This window comes from Rattus norvegicus, chromosome 17 (assembly GCF_036323735.1).
Source record: "Rattus norvegicus strain BN/NHsdMcwi chromosome 17, GRCr8, whole genome shotgun sequence".
Lineage (NCBI taxonomy): Eukaryota > Metazoa > Chordata > Mammalia > Rodentia > Muridae > Rattus > Rattus norvegicus.
In genome coordinates, this window is record NC_086035.1 from 73,368,113 (window position 1) to 73,387,844 (window position 19,732).

The 19,732-nt window shown below is 43.7% G+C and overlaps 1 protein-coding gene across 2 annotated transcripts in view; it reads left to right on the forward strand.

The window, feature by feature from the left end:
- Positions 1–19,732, forward strand: part of Taf3 (TATA-box binding protein associated factor 3) — a 152,892-nt gene that overhangs the window by 2,951 nt on the left and 130,209 nt on the right. For both annotated transcript variants that reach the window (NM_001271342.1, XM_006254228.5), the window contains exon 2: positions 3,291–3,533. In NM_001271342.1, coding sequence (NP_001258271.1) covers positions 3,291–3,533 — 243 coding nt within the window. The remainder of the gene's footprint in view (positions 1–3,290; positions 3,534–19,732) is intronic.

Genomic DNA, 19,732 nt, shown 5'->3' on the forward strand with positions numbered 1-19,732 from the left:
TGGGAAAGGGTACCTACATGCACACATGTACACACACACACACACACACACAGAGAGAGAGAGAGAGAGAGAGAGAGAGAGAGAGAGAGAGAGAGAGTGTTCAAATGAGAGAGAGAGAGAGTGAGTTCAAATTTCCTTTAAAATTGAATTCTGTAACTTTGGGTTACCATTATGTCATCTTGTCTTCTATAATAAATTCTCTTGGTATTTTTGACAAATGTTTATTGAGCACTACTTATGAACTGAGCCTAGGGCTGAGCGTTGTGGAAACAACCTCTGCCTAAAAGGGTGTCGGAATATCAACACAAGCAAACTGACGTCGTGTGATCCTTTTTCTAAAATAAGTAAATAGATAAAGCAAATTAAAACAAGGACTATACATTGCTGTTGATTCCACAAATAACAAGTTTTAAATTTTTCTAAGGTGACAGTTTCTCCTACATATACGGGAACATTGGTCCCTAGGTGTGGTCATTACTGTGTCATACTGAAAGCCGGTGCTAACTCATTCAGAATGGGGCCTATGCTTCGTACCCTGACTTCATTATCTTATGGTAGTGGCAATATATGTCAAAGGAATAAAACAAAGGGAGTGTGTTTTTAGCTGTGGAGTCCAGAAAAGACTTGCTTTGGGGGAAAAAAAGGTAAGATTTGAGTTGAACTAAGAAGTATGATTGTGTAAAAATGGAGAGAGTTATAGGTCAGAAGACATCATGAAACGAGAATAGTGAAAGTACCCACTAACCCTGCCTTCTATTTCAGTAAAAATGAAAAAGGCGAGTCAAGGGCGCATACGTGGCAATTGCTCTCTAACCTGGGCACCGAGAGCCATTCTAGCGTGCACCTTGCCTCATTGCTTTGCTTTCACTCACAGCTCCCTTGTCCAGTTGTTACCACACCACATACGCATCCCAGTTCCGTGGCGGGCTTGGTGCGTCCTGCCATCACACTTTCTCTTGAACTCAAGTCACCATATGAAAGAACACACCACACAATATCCTCTGATCCAATTGATAAGACATAATTTGCCCATCTAGACAGCACAAAATCCTGTACACATCCATCCCTTAAAAATATTCATAAGAATCTGTATCTATGTGCAGAGAAGAATTTTAACATCTGCCGCCATATTCTTCCAGCTCTTCCTCCGACTCCCTCTCCTCCTTCTCCATCTTTCCTTCCCGTCCATTGACAGGCCTCGTTCTATCCTGTACCTGCCTTCGTGCATGAAGACATCAACCTTGCTAGTTCATTAGAAGGCTGTTCAAGAGAGATTCTTAAGGCTTTACAAAAGGAGCCTAAGGCAGGACGACTGCTGAGGCCAGCCTTGACTACAAAATGAAACTGTGTCTCCAAAAACCGAACCAAAGCAGAGTCACAGAAGGAAGGAGTAAACTAGACCAGTAACCGTAGCACACATCTGTAATCCAAATGTTGGCAAGGTACTTGAGGGACACTGCATGTTCAAGGCTAGCAATGCAGAGGGAGGGAAGGGACGTGGTAGGAAACACTCCATGTTCCTATGTAGGGTAATATTCTGATGAGACACTTAGTTTAAGAAAATGCGCAGCCGGGGTTGGGGATTTAGCTCAGCGGTAGAGCACTTGCCTAGCAAGCGCAAGGCCCTGGGTTCGGTCCCCAGCTCCGAAAAAAAGAAAAAAAAAAAAGAAAATGCGCAGCCAGTGATGTGTTGAGTGGGCAGAACTTACGGCACAGCCCTTCCCTATCTGCCCTTTCACTAGACGCCACGTCTACTCCTGTCCTCCCAACACACAGAAGGCTGAGAGACATGAGACATGGGTCTGTTGTGTAATGAGTTATATGCCAGTGAGAACTATGCATTTAGACTTTGTCTTAATAAACCACTCACCGCAGCACACAACAACCTTTTAGGTGCCCTAGTCATAGATAGAATATTATAAAAATAAGCATTTCATGAATCTTAAGTCACTTTTTAAAAGTATACTGTGATTTTTTTTTCTATTTTGCCATTGCTTATAATGTCTCACTGCCCCTAATGTATAAATTATTTAACACAGTTAAGCTGTACACAGGGTTTGGTGCTCTTCAGGGTTCCCAGCATTTCCTTGGACTGGCATAATGTATCTCCGTGGATAAAGAGAGACCGTTCTTTTGTGTCTCTGTGTGGCTCTGGCTCTTATGGGACTCGGACTCAACCTGTAGACCAGGTTGGTCGTGTACACAGAGATCTGACTGCCTCTGTCTCCAGTGCTGGGAATAAAGGCGTGTGTGTGCCACCACACTTGGCAAGCCGGAGACCATTTTTACTGATGTAATTATAGAAAACAATATAGAGTTGGGGGGGAAATACCTGAACTCTTTGGCAGGAAAAGCGGGTCGGGGGGAGCATCAGAATGTCATAGATTGACATTATGAGGCGGGCAGAATTAAGGTGATTCTGTTCTTTACACAGTAGTGCTAACGACTTTACTGAGGAGAAATGCAGTGCATGTTTGCATTCAGTACTAGGAGGCATGCACGTTCTTTTTCTGTTTTTGTGCATCACTGAAAGTGTGCTTGCTTGTGTGTCTTTGTTTATTCTGACACAGGGCTTATCTACTTAGCCCTGGCTCTCCTGGAACTCACTGTATAGACCAGGCTAGCCTCACACTCACAGAGATCTGCCTGCTTCTGCCTCCCGAGTTCTGGGACTGAAGGCGAGTGCCACCATCACACTGGGCTGAAAAAGTGTCTGATGGGCCAGTGAGATTGCTTGATAGGTAAAGGAGGCGGCTGTAAAGCCTAGAGCCCTTACCTCAGACTCACCTCAAGGTGGAAAGAGACTGACTCCAGCCAGCTGTTCCCTCCCTCCCTCCCTTCCTCCCTCCTTCCCTTCCTCCTTCTCCCCACCCCCACACATTTCCTTTTCTCTCTCCCTCTTTCTTTCTTTCTTTCTTTCTTTCTTTCTTTCTTTCTTTCTTTCTTTCTTTCTTTTTCTCTTCTGTTTTGTTTTTAAGAGAGAAGTTTCATTATGTAGCTCTGACTGGCCTTGAACTCACTCTGTAGACCAGGCTGGCCATGAATTTACAGAGCTCTGCCTGTCTCTGTCTCCTGAGTACTGGGACTAAAGGTGTGTGCCGCCTTGTCTGTCAGTCAGCTTTGTATTATTTAAGCAAAATGATACTCTGTTTAAAATCTAATATTTTCATGTAACTAGGTTTTATGTCAGTAATATATTTCATTTCAAACCAAATATATATATTTAATGTTTTGAAAATAACCCTGCACTTTCTTCCCAGTGATATCATTTCCTTTTGACTTTGTTTCAGATGGCCGAACAGATCCCATTTTGGATGACGTTGGTGAAGCCTTCCAACTTATGGGGGTTAATCTGCACGAACTAGAAGACTATATTCATAATATTGAACCTGTCACTTTCCCACATCAAATTCCTTCTTTTCCTGTTAGCAAGAACAGTGTCCTTCAGTTTCCTCAGCCAGGAAGTAAAGATGCAGAGGAAAGAAAAGACTACATTCCGGATTACCTGCCCCCCATCGTGTCTTCTCAAGAAGGTATTTGCTGTCTAATCCTCCTCCTGTGTTAGCAACCCGGTGCTTTAAGCTTTCCACACTGCCAATGCCCACATTCTAGAAATGCATTCTCAGTGCTTTAAAGTGATTTACAAATTATTCTAACCCTTGAACAGACATGCTCACAGCTGGGGTCAGGCACAGTTTTGGTGTGAGCGAGGTTCTTTGGGATAAGGTCTTTATCTACTTTGTGACTCGTAGATAGGACAGCAGAATGTGACCAGCAGACTCTCAGTGCATGTATTGTGTGAGTTAGAAGACCTGACGAGCAAAAAGGAAACCTGAGGTATCTCCTATCCTCTTATTTGATTTCTGAAGAGCCGAATGCCACCGCTCTCTCCACGGGGGTAGTGAGTACATTGTGAGCACTTGTTGACTTGAAACCTAGCTCTGGATTTGTTGGGGGAGATGGGGTATGAGTAGAAATCATTTCTAATTGGCCATTTAGAACTTTGGATTATAAAGAGGGTGGAGACGTAGCTCAGTGGTAGGGTACTTTCTTGCTATGTACGAAGCCTTGAGTTCATCCCCAAGCACTGAGTCAACTAGGTACCCGTCATGCCAGGACTCAGAGGTAGAAGAATAATCAGAAGTTCAAGGTCATCAGAGGCTACTAGGTGAGCTCAGGCCAGCCTGGGCTACCTGAGACCCTGTCTCAAAGGAAGAAAGGAAAGAAGACAGGTGGTCAGGCCAGCCTGGGCTACCTGAGACCCTGTCTCAAAGAAAGAAAGGAAAGAAGACAGGTGGTCAGGTGGCTGTCAGGAAGGGAGGCAGGTTGGCTTACAGAACAAAATGAATGGCAGTTGCTACGACCAAGGGACGTAAGGAGTGGGAATCTATGTTTAATTTGAACAGAGTTGGAGTTTCAGAAGACAGCACATTTTAGAGATTGATGGTAGTGATGCTTACGGAAGAATGGAAACTGTCCTAGTAAAAAGTAGTTAGAATGGCCGACGTATGGAATCATACAGGATCTGTGTTCTGTGAGTGGCCGATCTCACACAGCGTAAGGTCTTCAAGCCTTGTCTCCAGTGTTTGTGTGCCAGCATTGACCTCTGGGGTTTGGTTTGGTTTAGTGTATTGAGACAGGGTCTATCTCTGGGGTTCATATGTAGACTGCACCAGCCTTGAACTCAGATCAGATCCACCCTTTGCATTCCGCATGCGGGGATTAAAGGTGTGTGCCACCATGCCAGGTGAATTGTCCTCTGTTTTGAGGCTGTGACATTTGCATTTGTTCCATCTATTTCACCACCTCTTAAGGAGACGGTGGTTGCTTCTGCCTTTAGCTCTGTGAGTAAAGCTGTTATGATCAGACGAACCTTGTAAGAGTGTAAACTCGTGTCTGTGCCTTCAGCTCTCTTGAGTCAAAAATGAACACAGTGTTAGGACGAAATACAGAATGCAGAATTTTATTAGTTTGAGGGTCAGGCACTGCTGGGGTTTTGCCCACGTTCCGCCTGCAAAGTTTTATTTTCTTATATTTCATTTATTTATCTTTTTGTTTGTTTGTGTGTGTGTGCACATACACACAAGAGTGTCATATCATGTGTGGTATATGTGTAGAGATCAGAATTGGTTCTTGCTGCAATTATGTGAGTCCAGAGCTAGGCCATCAGGTTTAGCAGCAAGCTCCCTTTCCTGCTGAGCCCTGTCTTCCACCCCAGTATGTTTCTAATATTTGAGGTACTGTTTTCCAAAGCAACTGGTATCGTTTACCTTCGAACCAGGAATTGCCCAAGACAGCAGTTTCCTGCAGTTCATTTTATGAAATCTCGTGTTCCCCTAGCTTGTTTTATGGACTAGACTTAAACCTGGAGGAGGTTGTTTTACAAGCTGCCTATCTGAAAACTGGACAGACAGTGGATGTGAGTTGTAGAGCGCTCTCATGGATCGGTGGGACCCTGCGAGCCGTGAGACTTTGGCTCTTGTGTGCAGTGTGCTCCACTGAGAAGCGCGGAGCTGTAGGGCTTCTTTCTGAAATTGAAGCCCCTCTCATCTGGGCAGTAGCCATGGCAGACGGGGAAGGTGCTCATGTAAGCTTTCACTTTCCTTTTCTGGGAGGTGGCGATGTGTGTGAATATGGTTAGAATTGGGAAGAGGGCATGTGCCCTCCTGTGGAATCCAGAGGGAGATGTCAGCAGATGCTCTTCAGCGTGGCCTTCCTGTCCCCTCGTTGAGACATGGCGTTCAGTGAACCTAGAGCATTTTGGCTGGGCTGGCCGGCCGGCCAGTGGTCCACAGTTCTGGGTTACGGGCGTGCATGGCCACACCCAGCTGTTTACAGGGTGCTGGAAATCCAAGGCTGGGTTTACCCAGCCTGCATGCTCACACACTGAGCCATCTGTCTCCCTTCGCTGTGACTTTCTTCACACGTTATGGACATTCTCTGGACTGAGCCCTTTCAGAGACAGACTGTGCTAAATAGCTTAACGGTTTCCCTTCAGGATCCTGTAGAGTAATACTGACAGGAGCCAGTGTTAGTGACACTGGTCTGAGAATTTTGTCATTTCCGCGGATGTTATAAATGGAGTCAGGCGTCATTTGTTCAGTCGTGGCATTAGAAGGCCCACTTCCTCCTCTCTCTGGGCCTCCCACTGTCAGCATCAGACTGGGGAGCTAGGATGTAACTCAGCTTCCCTTAATAACTGCTAAGCGTTCTGCTCAACACCATCTTTGATTGTCTGTATTTATGACCTTTATTTACTGTTGGGAAAATCTTACTTAAATTTAGTTCTCTTAAAACCCTTTATTGTTTAATGATAATAGGTTTTTTTAGCTTAGAAACCTACTTTGTTATATCTGCTTTAAACAGAAATTATTTACTTTAAAAGTAAAACCAGTTTGTGTAAAGCCAATATTAACAAAGGATTTAGGGCGGGGCACTGTCCAAGGTAGTAATTGGATTGACTGGAACTCCATTGTCTCCCTTAAGTCAGGCTGTGTTAGGTGGTTCTGGAACTTCTTTCTTGTTGGTGTTAATAAAATGTGGTTGCTTAAACATCCAATCTATCATCACAGAGATAGTACTGAGAATTACAGCGTGTCCTGTTAGACTGTGAAGATGAATCCTTGTCTGTTTATGAAGTTCTTAGTCCCCCAGCATTTACTAGGAATTGTAATTGTATGTGTGGTTGTAATTGTAATTGTGTAAGTGGTACTGGAAGGAAACAAGGAAAAAGAAACCAACAGAGTGATGGTAATATATTAGCAATCGGTACAGCGATGGTTTTTAAATGATGCGATGGTGAGTTTTATATTTGTGAGGAAGATAGAGGCCACGTTAACAACCAGAGCGTATGTGGATGGCATGTGGCTGAGCTAGACCAACCCCCCCATAGTTGTTTTGTTTGTCTGTTTGTTTGTTTGAGGAACAGGTCTCCCTCTATAGCCTAAATGGACATGGACTTCACTCTGTAGCCCAGGCTGGCTTCAGACTGATGGCAGCCCTGTCTGTGGCTGGGATTTCAGGTGTCTTTCTCAGTTAAAAACCTGAGTCCCTCACATTCAGTGCACCCTTAAAGGCTTTCTAAATTGAACCATTTTGCACTTTTCTTATCCAGCACCTTCTAGGCTGCCTGCTCAATAGTTAAGTCGCTTAACAATGTGGGATGGGTCTTTAACCATCGGTCCAGTGAGGCAGATGGTGTACCATGGTGGTTAGAGCATTCGCTTGGACTGCAGAGCCCTGGAGTCAGGCCCCAGCCCTGCGGGAAACAACCCCTGTAGCAGCAAATGAATAAGAGGAAAGAAACTTGGACCCAGGAGGTTCTGGCTTTGTTTTCCTTTATTTTGGTTTGCTGTAAGAAAATCCTTATAAAGTTATGTTACCATATTTAGGTGCTGCCAAATAGATGTAGTTAAAATATCAACTTTATACTCGGTAGTGAAAATACATGAGAAAAAACATTGGGCTTTCTTCTCTGGATTGTTTGAGACAAAATGATTTCACTTAAAATTTTTTTGACAAGACAGGCATGTTGGCACACGCCTTTAACCCTGACACATGGGAGGCAACAGCAGGCTAATCTGTGAGTTTGAGGCCACCCTGGTCTATAGAGTGAGTTCCAGGAGAGTCAGGGCTACACAGTGAAACTCTGTCTTGAAAAACTAAAGGAGAAATTAGCATTAGAAACCATGAACATAGCCAGGCATGGCGGTGTACACCTTTAGTCCCTGTACTAGGGAGGCAAAGGCAGGCAGACCTCTGAGTTTAAGGTCAGCCTGATCTACAAATCAAGTTCCAGGACAGCTTAGGGTATACTGAGAAACCCTGCCTCAGGAAACAAAAGAAAATAAAACAGAAAGAAAGAGAGCATAAACATTTAAAGAAAAGCCATTATATTGATTTTTTATTTGAACTTGAACGTTATGTGTAATGCGCCTGTGCGTCTGCACCACAGGCATGCCTGGTCCTCTGCAGAGGCCGTCATATTTCCTGGGACTGGAGATAGGAACAGTTAGAAGCCGTGATGTGGCTGCTGCAGATCGAAGGTCAGCAAGTCGTCCTACCTCTGAGCCATGCTACAGCGCCATACGTACTCCCTCATTTGAGACAGGGAATCTCTCTTCACTGCCTAAGCTGGTCTCGAACTCCAGGTCTAAGTGGGCCTCCCACCAAAAGTCTGCAGGAGTGAGTACCTTTTCTCACATCCTTGCCAACTCTTATGCACCATCTGTCTCAACCGCCTTTCTTACCCACGTGAGACAATGCCGTGGGTTCAGTTTATAGTTGTCCTAAAACCAGTGAAGTTGCACATCTTTAAATGTGACTTAGCCGTCCATGTGTCTTCTTGGAAATGCCCATTGCTCTTACACTGCTATCTCTAGTTCAAGATCAGGGCTCTAGGGATTTTGCTGTCTGTGCTGTATCAGTATTTGTTTTATCTTTGCTAACAGTTCCAGCTCTAGAGATAATGAGGATCATAGTGTTAGAATATTCTGTGTTCACTCGTTTTTGCATCCCAGAGTGCACATCATATCGATGCCGTCATCCAGGATCACTAAAGCAGGCCGAAGTGTTTTATGTTGTTTTGTTTGCACACACTGTCTTATCCTAGGTTCGAGAAGGCTCTGTCGTGTATTCACTGCCAGGTCTTATGGCACTCTCTTGTATTTTACCACCTCGTTAGTGCGCTTCTCTCACCTTTGACTGTTGGGGTGTTGATTTGGGGTATTTACTGACCTTTTGCTTTAGAAATTGTTGTAAGTGTGGTTGCAGGTGCTGCTTGACTCATCACCGAGTTACCCCCCAGTGAGCTTGCTGTGACTTGACCATCAGATGGGCAAACCTGGAGAGCTCCTGGAGAATTCCATTTGCCCAGGGGCCCAGGGGCCCAGAGGCAGGGCTCCTTGGCTTTGCCCACATCTGGAAGAAGTATTGAGAATTCAAACCTCAAAGTACAATGTCTCCTTTGCCTTCATCGTAAATAACTTCTAAACTCATAAGCTCAGCTGTTGCTTTGGTGACCTGCATGGTTCAAGGTAGTTTCTCCAGCTCCACAGTGCCCTCTTCTGTTGCTTTTGTGTAATGCCCCAAATACTGTACCGCTTTTCGGTCCCTGCTCCCCCACGCTTTTATCTGGATCTTCCTTTTTACTTCAAGTTAGCTTTCCTATCGCTCTTGAAAGGTTAGCGTCTATGCATTGTTTTAAGTTATACTTTGGATTCCTTGAGAGAAAACAAAGAATATTCCCAAACTTCAAGTATCAGAGGTTTTTTAACTTAATATACAATAAAAACGAAGGGTATGAATGGATTTTTTTAAGTATGTGGGATGAGGTGGTTCAGTTGACAAATGCTTGCACTGTTGAGAGGGAGGACTCCAGGGGTGCAGCAGCCCCCAAAGACCTAGTAGACTTCCATGTGGCCATCAGGATGATGACAGGAAGGAGCACAGGTGGGGCATGTTCATACGTAAGACTGGGTATAGAGAATGTACGAGAACCAAGGGCTCACAGTGGGAGACTGTGTGCATGATCAAATACGTCAATAACTAGACTTTAAAGAAATAGGCCAGATATTGAGTTAAAGTTTACAGTAAGGGAATATTTTAACATACCTTTTATGCTGATTTTTTAAAAATATGAGTCACATAGAGTTTAAGACTATATAATAAGCCAAGGACCTTGGACTATGGTCCCAGGGCAGACAGGGCTGTTTGTTAAGAGCAGCAGATGCACGTGTTGTCCAACAGGTGGGCGGAGATCTGCGCCGCTGACCGAGCGTCTTTCGAGCGCCGGATAGTGATTGTGACCCAGGCTGGGGACAGAGGCTCTCACTCAGCTCTTGACTTAGTGGACGTGTTTAAAGCCTTCACCTTCCATCATAGGAAAGTGAGCTTATAGTCTCGGCTGCTTACTTGATTATTTATTTATTTACTTTTGAGGTGGGGTCTAGCTATGTACCCCAGACTAGCCCGAACTCTCAGTCGTTCTGCCGCCATCTCCTGACACAGGCTGTGCCATGGTGTCTGTCTCTTTCAGTTCTTACGCAGAAAGTGCTGGAAGTCTAAAATCAGGTCTCTTATGAAGAAGAAGATGAAGGGGGTTTGAGGGGTTTGGATGAGAGTTTGAAGTTCTCTCACTGCATTTGCACCTGGTGCCACAGCATCTGCTGCTGCTCTGGGGTATCTCTCTGTTGTCCTGACCCGTAGTGTGGCATTTACTGCAACAGGACAGGGCTAAGCTGTCAGTGTTCTGCTCTCTGACAGAGGAACAGATGGAAATGGTTACGATAGAAGTGCAGAATTGTTTGATCTGATCAAATGGATATCAGTGTAGTAAGTACATCTGGAATGATGTCTTCCCCTGTGGAAAGTGCAGCACACAGTAGGGCTGAGTGTGCTCCCACTTAGGACATCCTTCTGCACTGCTTGGGATCTTCTACTTTATCCCTGCTTCCACTTCCACAGAGCAGAGTGTAACTTTATCTTGGAAAGATAGTTAGTACTGTAAGAAAAACGAAGCTATGTGAGCATGTATGTTCTAAATAATTATCTATTTATTTATTTATTTGATGTGCATTGGTGTTTGCCTACATGTATGTCTGTATGAGGGTGTTGGATCTTGGATTTATAGACAGTTATGAGCTGCTATGTGGATGCTGGGACTTGAACCCAGGTCCTCCAGAAGAGAAGTCAGTGCTCTTAACCACTGAGCCATCTCTTTAGCTCCATGAGAACGTATTTTTACTTTTTGTATTTGTTTTCCATTGGTTTGTAGTGATGGACTTTATTTTTAGTAATTGTTTAGTAATTGTTTCTTTTTTAGTAATTTAGTTTCTTTCTTTTTTTTGGAAACTTATAGATATATTGAAGTTATTTTTATTTACAAATATTTAGGTATAGTTATTTGCATCTTATTTTACTAAAGGGGAAAAAACAGATAATGCTTCTTGCTCTGTCCTCTCTCGTTCTTGCTGTCCCCTGTCTGTCCCTCTCTCTCTCTCCCTCCCTCCCTCCCTGCCCCCTTCTCTCTCTGCTCACTGGTTCTATAATGAATTTTGTTGCGTTGCTAATTAGCTTTTGGTAATTGGTTCCTTATTCATGCAAAGCCCTGTGTGCAATGTGTACACTTTCCTCTCGTTTCATCAGACTTGGTTTCAACTAACAGTTTTTAATAAAACGCTATATGGTCACAATATAACATTTAGATATACATTGATCTTGCTGGTAACGTTCTTAGCTCTTTTATCCTCCTTGGAGACATAGTGCTCAGTAGTGTAAGGAAACTGGTCCTTGTTGACTGTGGGGGTGACTGTAGTTCACGAGGTGGCTCCTTTTCCGTTCTGAGTATCAATGAGCACGCAATCACATGTAAGACTGTTTTCAGTCCTGAGTAGAAACAGTGTAAGATACTCATGACTTGTTTAGCTCTTCCCGCTTTCCCACTTAGCTCTGGAGTTTTCTGGGCATGGTCGAATGTAAATCTGTTGGATGTGTGTCTGCCTCGAGGAGGCCTCTGCATCTAGAACAGACTCTGTTAGCAGAGTCCCGTGCTGTCTTTCGGGAGCCAGTTTTCTTCCCCAAGTTTGAAGTTATTCTCCAGTGCCATCTTCTTTTCCCTCTATAATTTCTTTTGAAACATTCTCATCCAAGTTCCATCAAAAGACACGTTAGAAATTAACTAATTTCTCCAACTCTAAAGCAGCAGATTTCCTTATTTTTAGCAGATCCCTGCCCTCCTGCTCTGTGGAGAGAGTGTCGGGTGATTGGAGTAGGGTATGTCTTCCCAGCTTAAAGTTTGTGTCTGTATGACAGTGCTGACTCGCTCCATGTATGTCCTTTATTCTTTGTGTGTTTTGAGCAGCGAGCACTAATTTACTTGGCTGCTCTCTTAGTGTCGGCCATGGTCCTCATTTTCAGATGTGGCTGCTCCACACCAGAGCTCCTTGTGCACATTTTTGTTTCATTTTATTTCCTTCTAACAAATTCTCAGGAGTTTTAGGTCAAAGGTTTATGGGTTTTGACACATCTTACATATTGGTTTCCAAAAGAGTTGTGTCAATTTACAAAGCCACGATGAGTGTGCGACTGGATCCAATTTCAACAGTCTCACCAAATGAATTTCAAAGCCTCTTTTCCCCTAGAAGGGTAGCTTAAACATTTTTGGGGACATGGTCATTTGTTTTTCAAGAATTTACTTAAAATGTAGGAACTACCAAAAACCTTGACACCCCTGACCCTAACTAGAGGAATGGCCACTGAGGTGATTTTTGATGTCCTCAGAGTCTCTCTGTATTTCTCTAAGTGCGCATACGGGCATGCACAGTGCCCATTTTACAGTAGCTTAGCATATGTGATGTCACACGCATTTCCCATATGCTTAGTCACACCTACTGTGTGCTGGCCGTCGGCCGTTTTCTCTTTGCTGGACAGTTGGGAGGCCTTGCTTGATAGAAATGTGTAAGGTGGGTTGGAGTGATGTGGTTTGAGTGGGTCTGTGAGGCGTGGCTGGCTGTGTAGATAGGAGGTTGTGTTTGAGATGTGCACGATTATAGACTTACGCAAGTGTGCTGCGTAGTTTTGTCTAGAATGCTTACTAAGTAAATATTTGTACATATATACCTACAGAAAACAGCCACTCATATTTAAAGTGAGGGTTGAGAGGTCTCTGAGATAAAGGTAAAGAATGCTGGACATCATTGCAAATGGCCATGCCAGTCTCAATGACATAGGCAGTCTTTCATTTCATCCCCACCTCAGTGGAGCCTTCTGATAGAGTAGGTGCCTTCTGACACAGTAGGTGTTTTATTTGCAGTGTCTGCTCTCCTTTTCTTCCCCTTTTTCCTTATGAGGCACTGTCTCCTGGCCTTGAACTCACTGAGGATGACTGAGCTGCTGCCTCATCCTCTCACATTCTGGGACTGCACACAGACTCTCTTCACACAGCTTCGCAGTTCTTCTGTCACTGTCGTGAACCAGAACTTGCAGAGCCATGATTGTGATGTCCTCAGCACACTGAGGGTCCTTGGACTCCAGCTTTGGTTTTGAGTTTCATTTGGAGAAGTTTTGAATTTGTAATGGTTAGAATTTTGTGGTTTGTATTTTTTGCTTAGAGGTCATAGAAGAATAAAGAAAGATTTACTTCTTGTAGCTTTGGAATTATTTTGTAACTTGAAGGCAGTATAAGATTTGAGAGATTAGGGGTTGGAGATTTAGCTCAGTGGTAGAGCGCTTGCCTAGGAAGCGCAAGGCCCTGGGTTCGGTCCCCAGCTCCAAAAAAAAGAACCAAAAAAAAAAAAAAAAAAGATTTGAGAGATTATTTGAGAGGATCTTCAAATATTTTCCACTATTTCATAAAATATTATTAACTACTTCCAAATATGCATTAAAATATAAAGTATCAATACAGTGGACAATTAAGTTGCTTACATAAAAGTGAACCAGTTGTTATCATCTATTTTTTTATTTGGCTCTGAGACTATTGGGATTCAGGAGTGGGCACACTGGGGTGCCCACCCACCATCTTTATCAGTGTGGTAGACATAGCAAAGTTCAGAGCCCAGGCTGGCCAGGGCTATGGACAGATACCTTGTTTGAGAAACGAAACAAAAAGCAAAAACAAACCAGAAAATTATTTGTCTGATTTTCTTTTGTTCAATACAGCTAAAATGTCTAAGTATTTTATTTTTCTATGTATAATAGAAAGGATAAAGTTAATGTGTTTTACAGTTATTAGAAAAATTAAAATAGAGGTCTAGAGAGACGGATCAGCAGTGCAGAGTGAGTGCTCTTGCAGAGAGCTGGAGTTCAGTCTTCAGTAACTCCAGGGCATCTGAAGTCTTCCTGTGCCCCTAGGACACCTGCCCTCGTGTGCATACCGCACAGGGTACACAGAGTTAAAAGGCAAAAGAAACCTTTTTAAAGATAAAAGAAAGACAAACGAAAATAAATGCAGAGGTAGTGTTTCGGCTCTGATGGTGACGATGGTGTAGTGGCCGTGCAGACTCTAAGGGCATGGGTGGTAGCAGCCTATGGGAACTTTTATTTGTAGAAACACACACCATTGAACAAGAAAGCTTTTATCACACAAGAAGAATCTTGGGACAAAACAAATTGTCTTACTTTGAAAAGATATATTACAGCATGAAAAATATTTCATACAACAGTATTTACATAGTGGTAAAACTTTTTATTTTGTTAATTTTTTAAAAAAAGATTATGTGTATTTAGGTATGTATATATGTGTGTGCATATATGCATGTATGTATGTATGTATGTATGTATTTGAGGCCTCCCGTGGAGCTGAAGTTATATGCTGTTGTAAGCTGCCTTGTGAGGCGATGAGAATAGCTGGAGTCCTCTGGAAGAGCAGCAGGCACTCAGAATCACTGAAATCTCTCTCCACATTTATAGTAAAATCTCTAATGAAATTTTCATTATCCTTTATATAGACCCCTGTATTTTATGCACAAAATGAGTGTACAAATGTAAAGATTGTATCGGTTCCATTTGTTAAATGGCAAGAGTTGTGTTTGCTAACACAGGGAAGGGTTAAAGTGAGAAAAACCATACTTGTCAGAGCTAATGGCCTCATTCCTTTTTAACACCTCTCCTCAGTGCACAGCCGTAATTGTGACTGACAGACACAATTGGGAATAGTTAGAAAAAATGGCAGCTCTGGACCAGTCGTCAGCGGGGTGAGCACTCAGGAAGTCCCAGCTCCGTGGTGACTCCGTGGTGACGGAGAAACGCTCATCTCTCATTTCCTTTCATGCCCAGTGCATTGAGATTAACTTTAAAGGAGCATGCGAGGTGGGTCAGAAGATTGTGTCTACAATTGAGTACTACCTGTGTGTGGAGGCCAGCTCAGCAGGCGTCCAGTCATCAGCTAACAAGCCTTGCCAGCCCCTTGACAACTGCCAGATATCCTGTTGCAAATTAAATATGAAACAGGGATGTACTTAGTCTCGCATTGAAAGGATTTCTTCAAATTCAGCTTCAAGTGCAGTTGTTGGTGCATGCATTTTTATTAACGCTGGCTTTGTGGAAAAGGGAGCGATAGCTGGCCTGTCTCTATGGCATTCTAGAAAATGCCGAGGGAAAGTGAGTGCCGTGCAGTCCTGTACCTTTCCATGTCTACGTGGCACATACAGTAACTCTCCTGGTAAACAACTCCCACAGGGTCGGTGGCCATGAAAGTGCGGCCTGTGGTGAACTTGCTGCAGCGTGGAAAGGTCAAGGTTCTCAGCCAGTGTTTCCCAGCGGGGTTCTCCTGACGCTTTTCTTTTTCAAGTTTGTTTTCTGTGCTTTCTGAGTAACAAGAAATAAGCATGGTGGATAAGGTTAGACCTTGAGGGATAGAAGGCTGGATTCTGGATCTGAGGAAATTTAACTGTAAAAACAGCATCCGTGTGCTCGACTGAAATGTCATGGACACATCTGAGGGTTTCTGCACACTAACCCTTTGTTCACTTATTTGATTTGTACTTACTTTTCCCCCCACTTAAAAATTCAATAGCACTTGCCCTCTTCACACACGGTGCTGGGAGACTTTCTTTTTTTTTTTTTTGGGGGGGGGGGACCGAATCCAGGGCCTTGTGCTTGCTAGGCAAGCGCTCTAGCGCTCTACCACTGAGCTAAATCACCAACCCCTGCTGGGAGACTTTCTTGACTCTAGGGCTGCAGTTGAAGTAAAATTCCGTCCTGCCTAGGAGGAGGGCTTGTACAGAAGGCTACTTGGCATGAGGGCCGTGCTCTACCACTGAGCTCGCCAGCCCTGTTCATTTTCTTTCTTTTCTCACCTTTCCTTGTCTTTTCTTTCTTTTTTTTTTTTTTTTGAATGTATCTAAATGTGGGCACACAAATGCCAAGACACAAGACACACATATGTAGAGGTCAGAGCAGAGCCTCGGCTGTCTACTGACTTTCTTCCTGTTTGAGATCAGATCTTTTATCGTTCCCTGCTCAGAATGGTAGACAGGCCTCCATCCATCCCTGTCTGTGTCTCTCATCTTGCTGTAGGAGCGAGGAGATTAGATGCTCCTACCACATGCATCCAGCTTTCACACAGACTCAGGGATCCTGACTCAGCTCCTCACACGTGTATGGCAAGGCCTTTACCCACTGAGCCATCCGCACAGCTGCATTTGCTTTGAGATAGCTCTGACTTACTAACTCTAACTTGCTAACTTACCAAGGCTGGCCTTAACCTCACTCTATAGCTCAGGCAGGCCTGAAACTTATAACCTTCCTGCATAGTCTCCTGAGAAGCCAGGATTACTGACCCGTGCCACCAAGCCTAGCTCATTTATTCTTTGTAATAACCACAAAGTAAATGCCACCACGTCTGTGATAACAGTGCTAATTGTCAACTTCATGGTGTCTGGAATCACATTACCTAAGCAGTGGGCCTTTCCCATACACGGAAGGTTACCTTGCTTGTGTTCATTGATGTGGAAAGGGCCCTCTTAGTGGGAGGTGGGAACTGTTTCTTGGACTGAGAGATACAGAGGGAGAGAACTAAGCAAGGTGGGTGGGGGTGTCATCTTGATTGGACGAGATGTGGCCAGTTCTCCCAGGTGTCTGCCACTGTGACTGGCTGTGCCTTGAACTTTGAGCTAAAAAATCCCCTTGTACTCTTTAGTTTCTTTTGTCTTGAGTACTTATCACAGCAACTGTAGAAGAAACTATGAGAGTTTTATTTTATGGGTGAACCAAATGAGATGTGAGATAATAGCAACTTTTAAGATCAGACCTTAGTAACTGGGGGAAGTCTGAGGCTTGAATTGAGGCAGTTTAACTCTAAAGAACTCTTTCTCACTTACTGGCCATTTTTTGTAGTTAGAATCTTTCTATGAGCGATGTTCCAAGAATTAATTATATGAAATCGACCAGGGTTTGCAGGGATACGTAAGATCCACTGAGAGAACAGCTACGGGCTTTACTTCACGTGTGGAGCCCCCTCATGTGCTGATTGCACCCCTCTTGCTAGCTCAGGTCAGTCAGTCAGCAGTAACATTCAGTGCTTTCTGTCCTCAGTGATTCGTGTGCATTAAACGTGCACATCTTCTGGTTGCTCTTTCAGGGGTGAGGAGGCACTGGCTCACATTATTCTGTGCTGGTAGAAAACCCCTCCTGTCAGTTTGTGGAAGGCAAATCCACAGCACCCAGAAAGCTAAGTCTGGTGCTAACACACCAGCCCTGCTCTATATTTTGTAATATTTAGAGATAAAAGTTTAACTTTGAGGCTAAATTCTCAATTTCCCCAGACTGCTATATCAGTGATAGTGGGCTTCAGTGTCTTAGGGAACTTTGTCTGTGTTCATCCTGTGCTAGGCTGTGGTTTTTCCCTCACAAAGATAGGGTTATGGTTTGGAAGCTGGCTTCCCAGTGTGGGGTTAATGAGAAGTCCTTAGATCATTCAGGGCACTGCCCTCAGAAGGGATTAAGTTAGCTCTCCTGGGAATGTGAGTTCTTTTGAGGGAGTTGTTAGGAATGGGGCTGGCCACTGAATCCAACTATGGCTTCCTATTTCAAGATGTAATCTGTCTTCTGAGCTTGGTGTTCCACACTGTGGCCCACCACCCAGACAGGTGGGGCAGAAGAGGAAGCATGATTTTAAGGCCAGCCTGGGCTGCAAAGTGAGATGCTGTCTCAGAGCATAAAGATAAAATGGCTTCCTCCCTAGTGGGTCCCTGCTGTTGTGCTATTAGGACCTCAGCAGTGTTAGGATAGGGTCCCTAGCTTCCTCTTCGGCTGGGCCTTTGAGCATCTAGAATTGTGAACCAAGTGAGTCTCTTCTCAATTGTGAACAAGAGAGTCTTCTCTTTATAAAGTGGCTCTGCATCCGATACTTTGTAAAGCCTTTCTGCCCTGGACACTTTGTGGTCGGATCAAAGGAGAGGCCCTTAGTATTGTCTACTGGGCTCACGTTGTCCTTGTTCTCTTATTTTATGCATCAAGAAGTATTGCAAACACACAAAATATAAAAGTATTTTGTCCAGAAACAGAGAAATCTGCACTTCTGTGTTTATACATTCATGTTGGAGCAAACAGGAAAGAACAATCCTATAACAAGTAGACTCTATGGTCTGTTTACAATCAATGCTAAAGGGAAAGGTGACCATTATAAATGGGAAGTGAAAATGCTCGGCGGGCAAACAAGAGTTCACTAAAATTACATTGGAGGCTAGAAGGATAGCTCAGTGGTTAACAGGACTTGTTACTATTGCAGAGGACCTGGGTTCAGTTCCCAGCACTCATGGGGGAGGAGTCACAATCATTCATATCAATCAATAATCAATCACTAATTTCAGCAGATCAAATACCTTCCTCTGACCTCTAAGGGCACCAAGCATACATGTTGTGCACATTCATATATACATACATACATACATACATACATACATACATACATACATACATACACACACATGCATATATACAGGTAAAATACATACATATAAAATAAAAATAAATCAAAAATTTTTCAGTTATATAAAGGCATGGAATATTGTGAAAGGTTCATTAAGCATACATTTAAAAGAGTGATTATTGCTGGAGAGATGGCTCAGTGGTTAAGAGCACTGACTGCTCTTCCCGAGGTCCTAAGTTCAATTCCCAGCAACCACATGGTGGCTCACAACCATCTGTAATGGGATCTGATGCCCTCTTCTGGTGAGTCTGAAGACAGCTACAGTGTACTTTATTATATATTATAAAATAAAAAAATTAAAGAGTGATTAAAGGTATCTGGGGAAGAGACACCAAGTAGTAGGAAATCTAATTCAAGGCCCCCAAAGGGCACATGCCGAGGGTGTTAGGGGAAGTCCAAAGTGGGCGATAAGACTGGGACACTGGGAGGGGCATGTAGGAGAGAGGTCCAGAGGAAGTACAATATCTTCACTGGAGGCCAGGTGGATATTTGACTCCTCATTGAGAGAGATTGAAGCAGTTTACTATGTTTAACATTCCAAATACAAGAGCAAAGGGATGAGACTTGACTGGTTAGCTTCCCGTGTCTGTTTGTCTATCTGTCAGCTCGACAGGTAACTCCCAGTCAGTCCTCAGTATATGCTCACTCATTTCTTCTCTCTCTAGGCTCTTCCCAGGCCCATATTATTTCACCAGAGCTTTTTGTTGTGTTATGAGATAGGGCCTAATATAGCACAGCTTGGCCTCTAGCCTGCTGTGTAGCCAAAGCCAGCCTTCGAATGCCTGATCTTACTGTCGGTCTCCCAAGTTCTGGGACTGCAGGTATGTACGACATGCCTAGCTTCCACCATAAACGGTGACTCGAATAACACTAAAAGATAAGAGTGCGTTAGCAGAGGTTGGGGATTTAGCTCAGTGGTAGAGCGCTTGCCTAGGAAGCGCAAGGCCCTGGGTTTGGTCCCCAGCTCCGGAAAAAAAAGAACAAAAAAAAAAAAAAGAACAAAAAAAAAAAAAAAAAAAAACCGAGTGCGTTAGCAATGGTGCAGTCATGTTGCCATTCTCTAAAGATCAATGCCTCACAGATGTCATCAGGTGACAGTTCTTTCTCAGAGGTGAACATGGACATATTGTGACTGTTTCAGTCAAACTCTTGGTATCTCTACTTTGTAATGAGTTTTTTCCCCACCCTTTCGTCTCTTTCCTATTTCTATCTTCATATTTGCTGCAGTGTCTGGATTGTTTGCCCTCCACAGGCCATCGCAGTCTGGCGTTCACTCACAGTGCCCTGACAGTGTGCTCACAT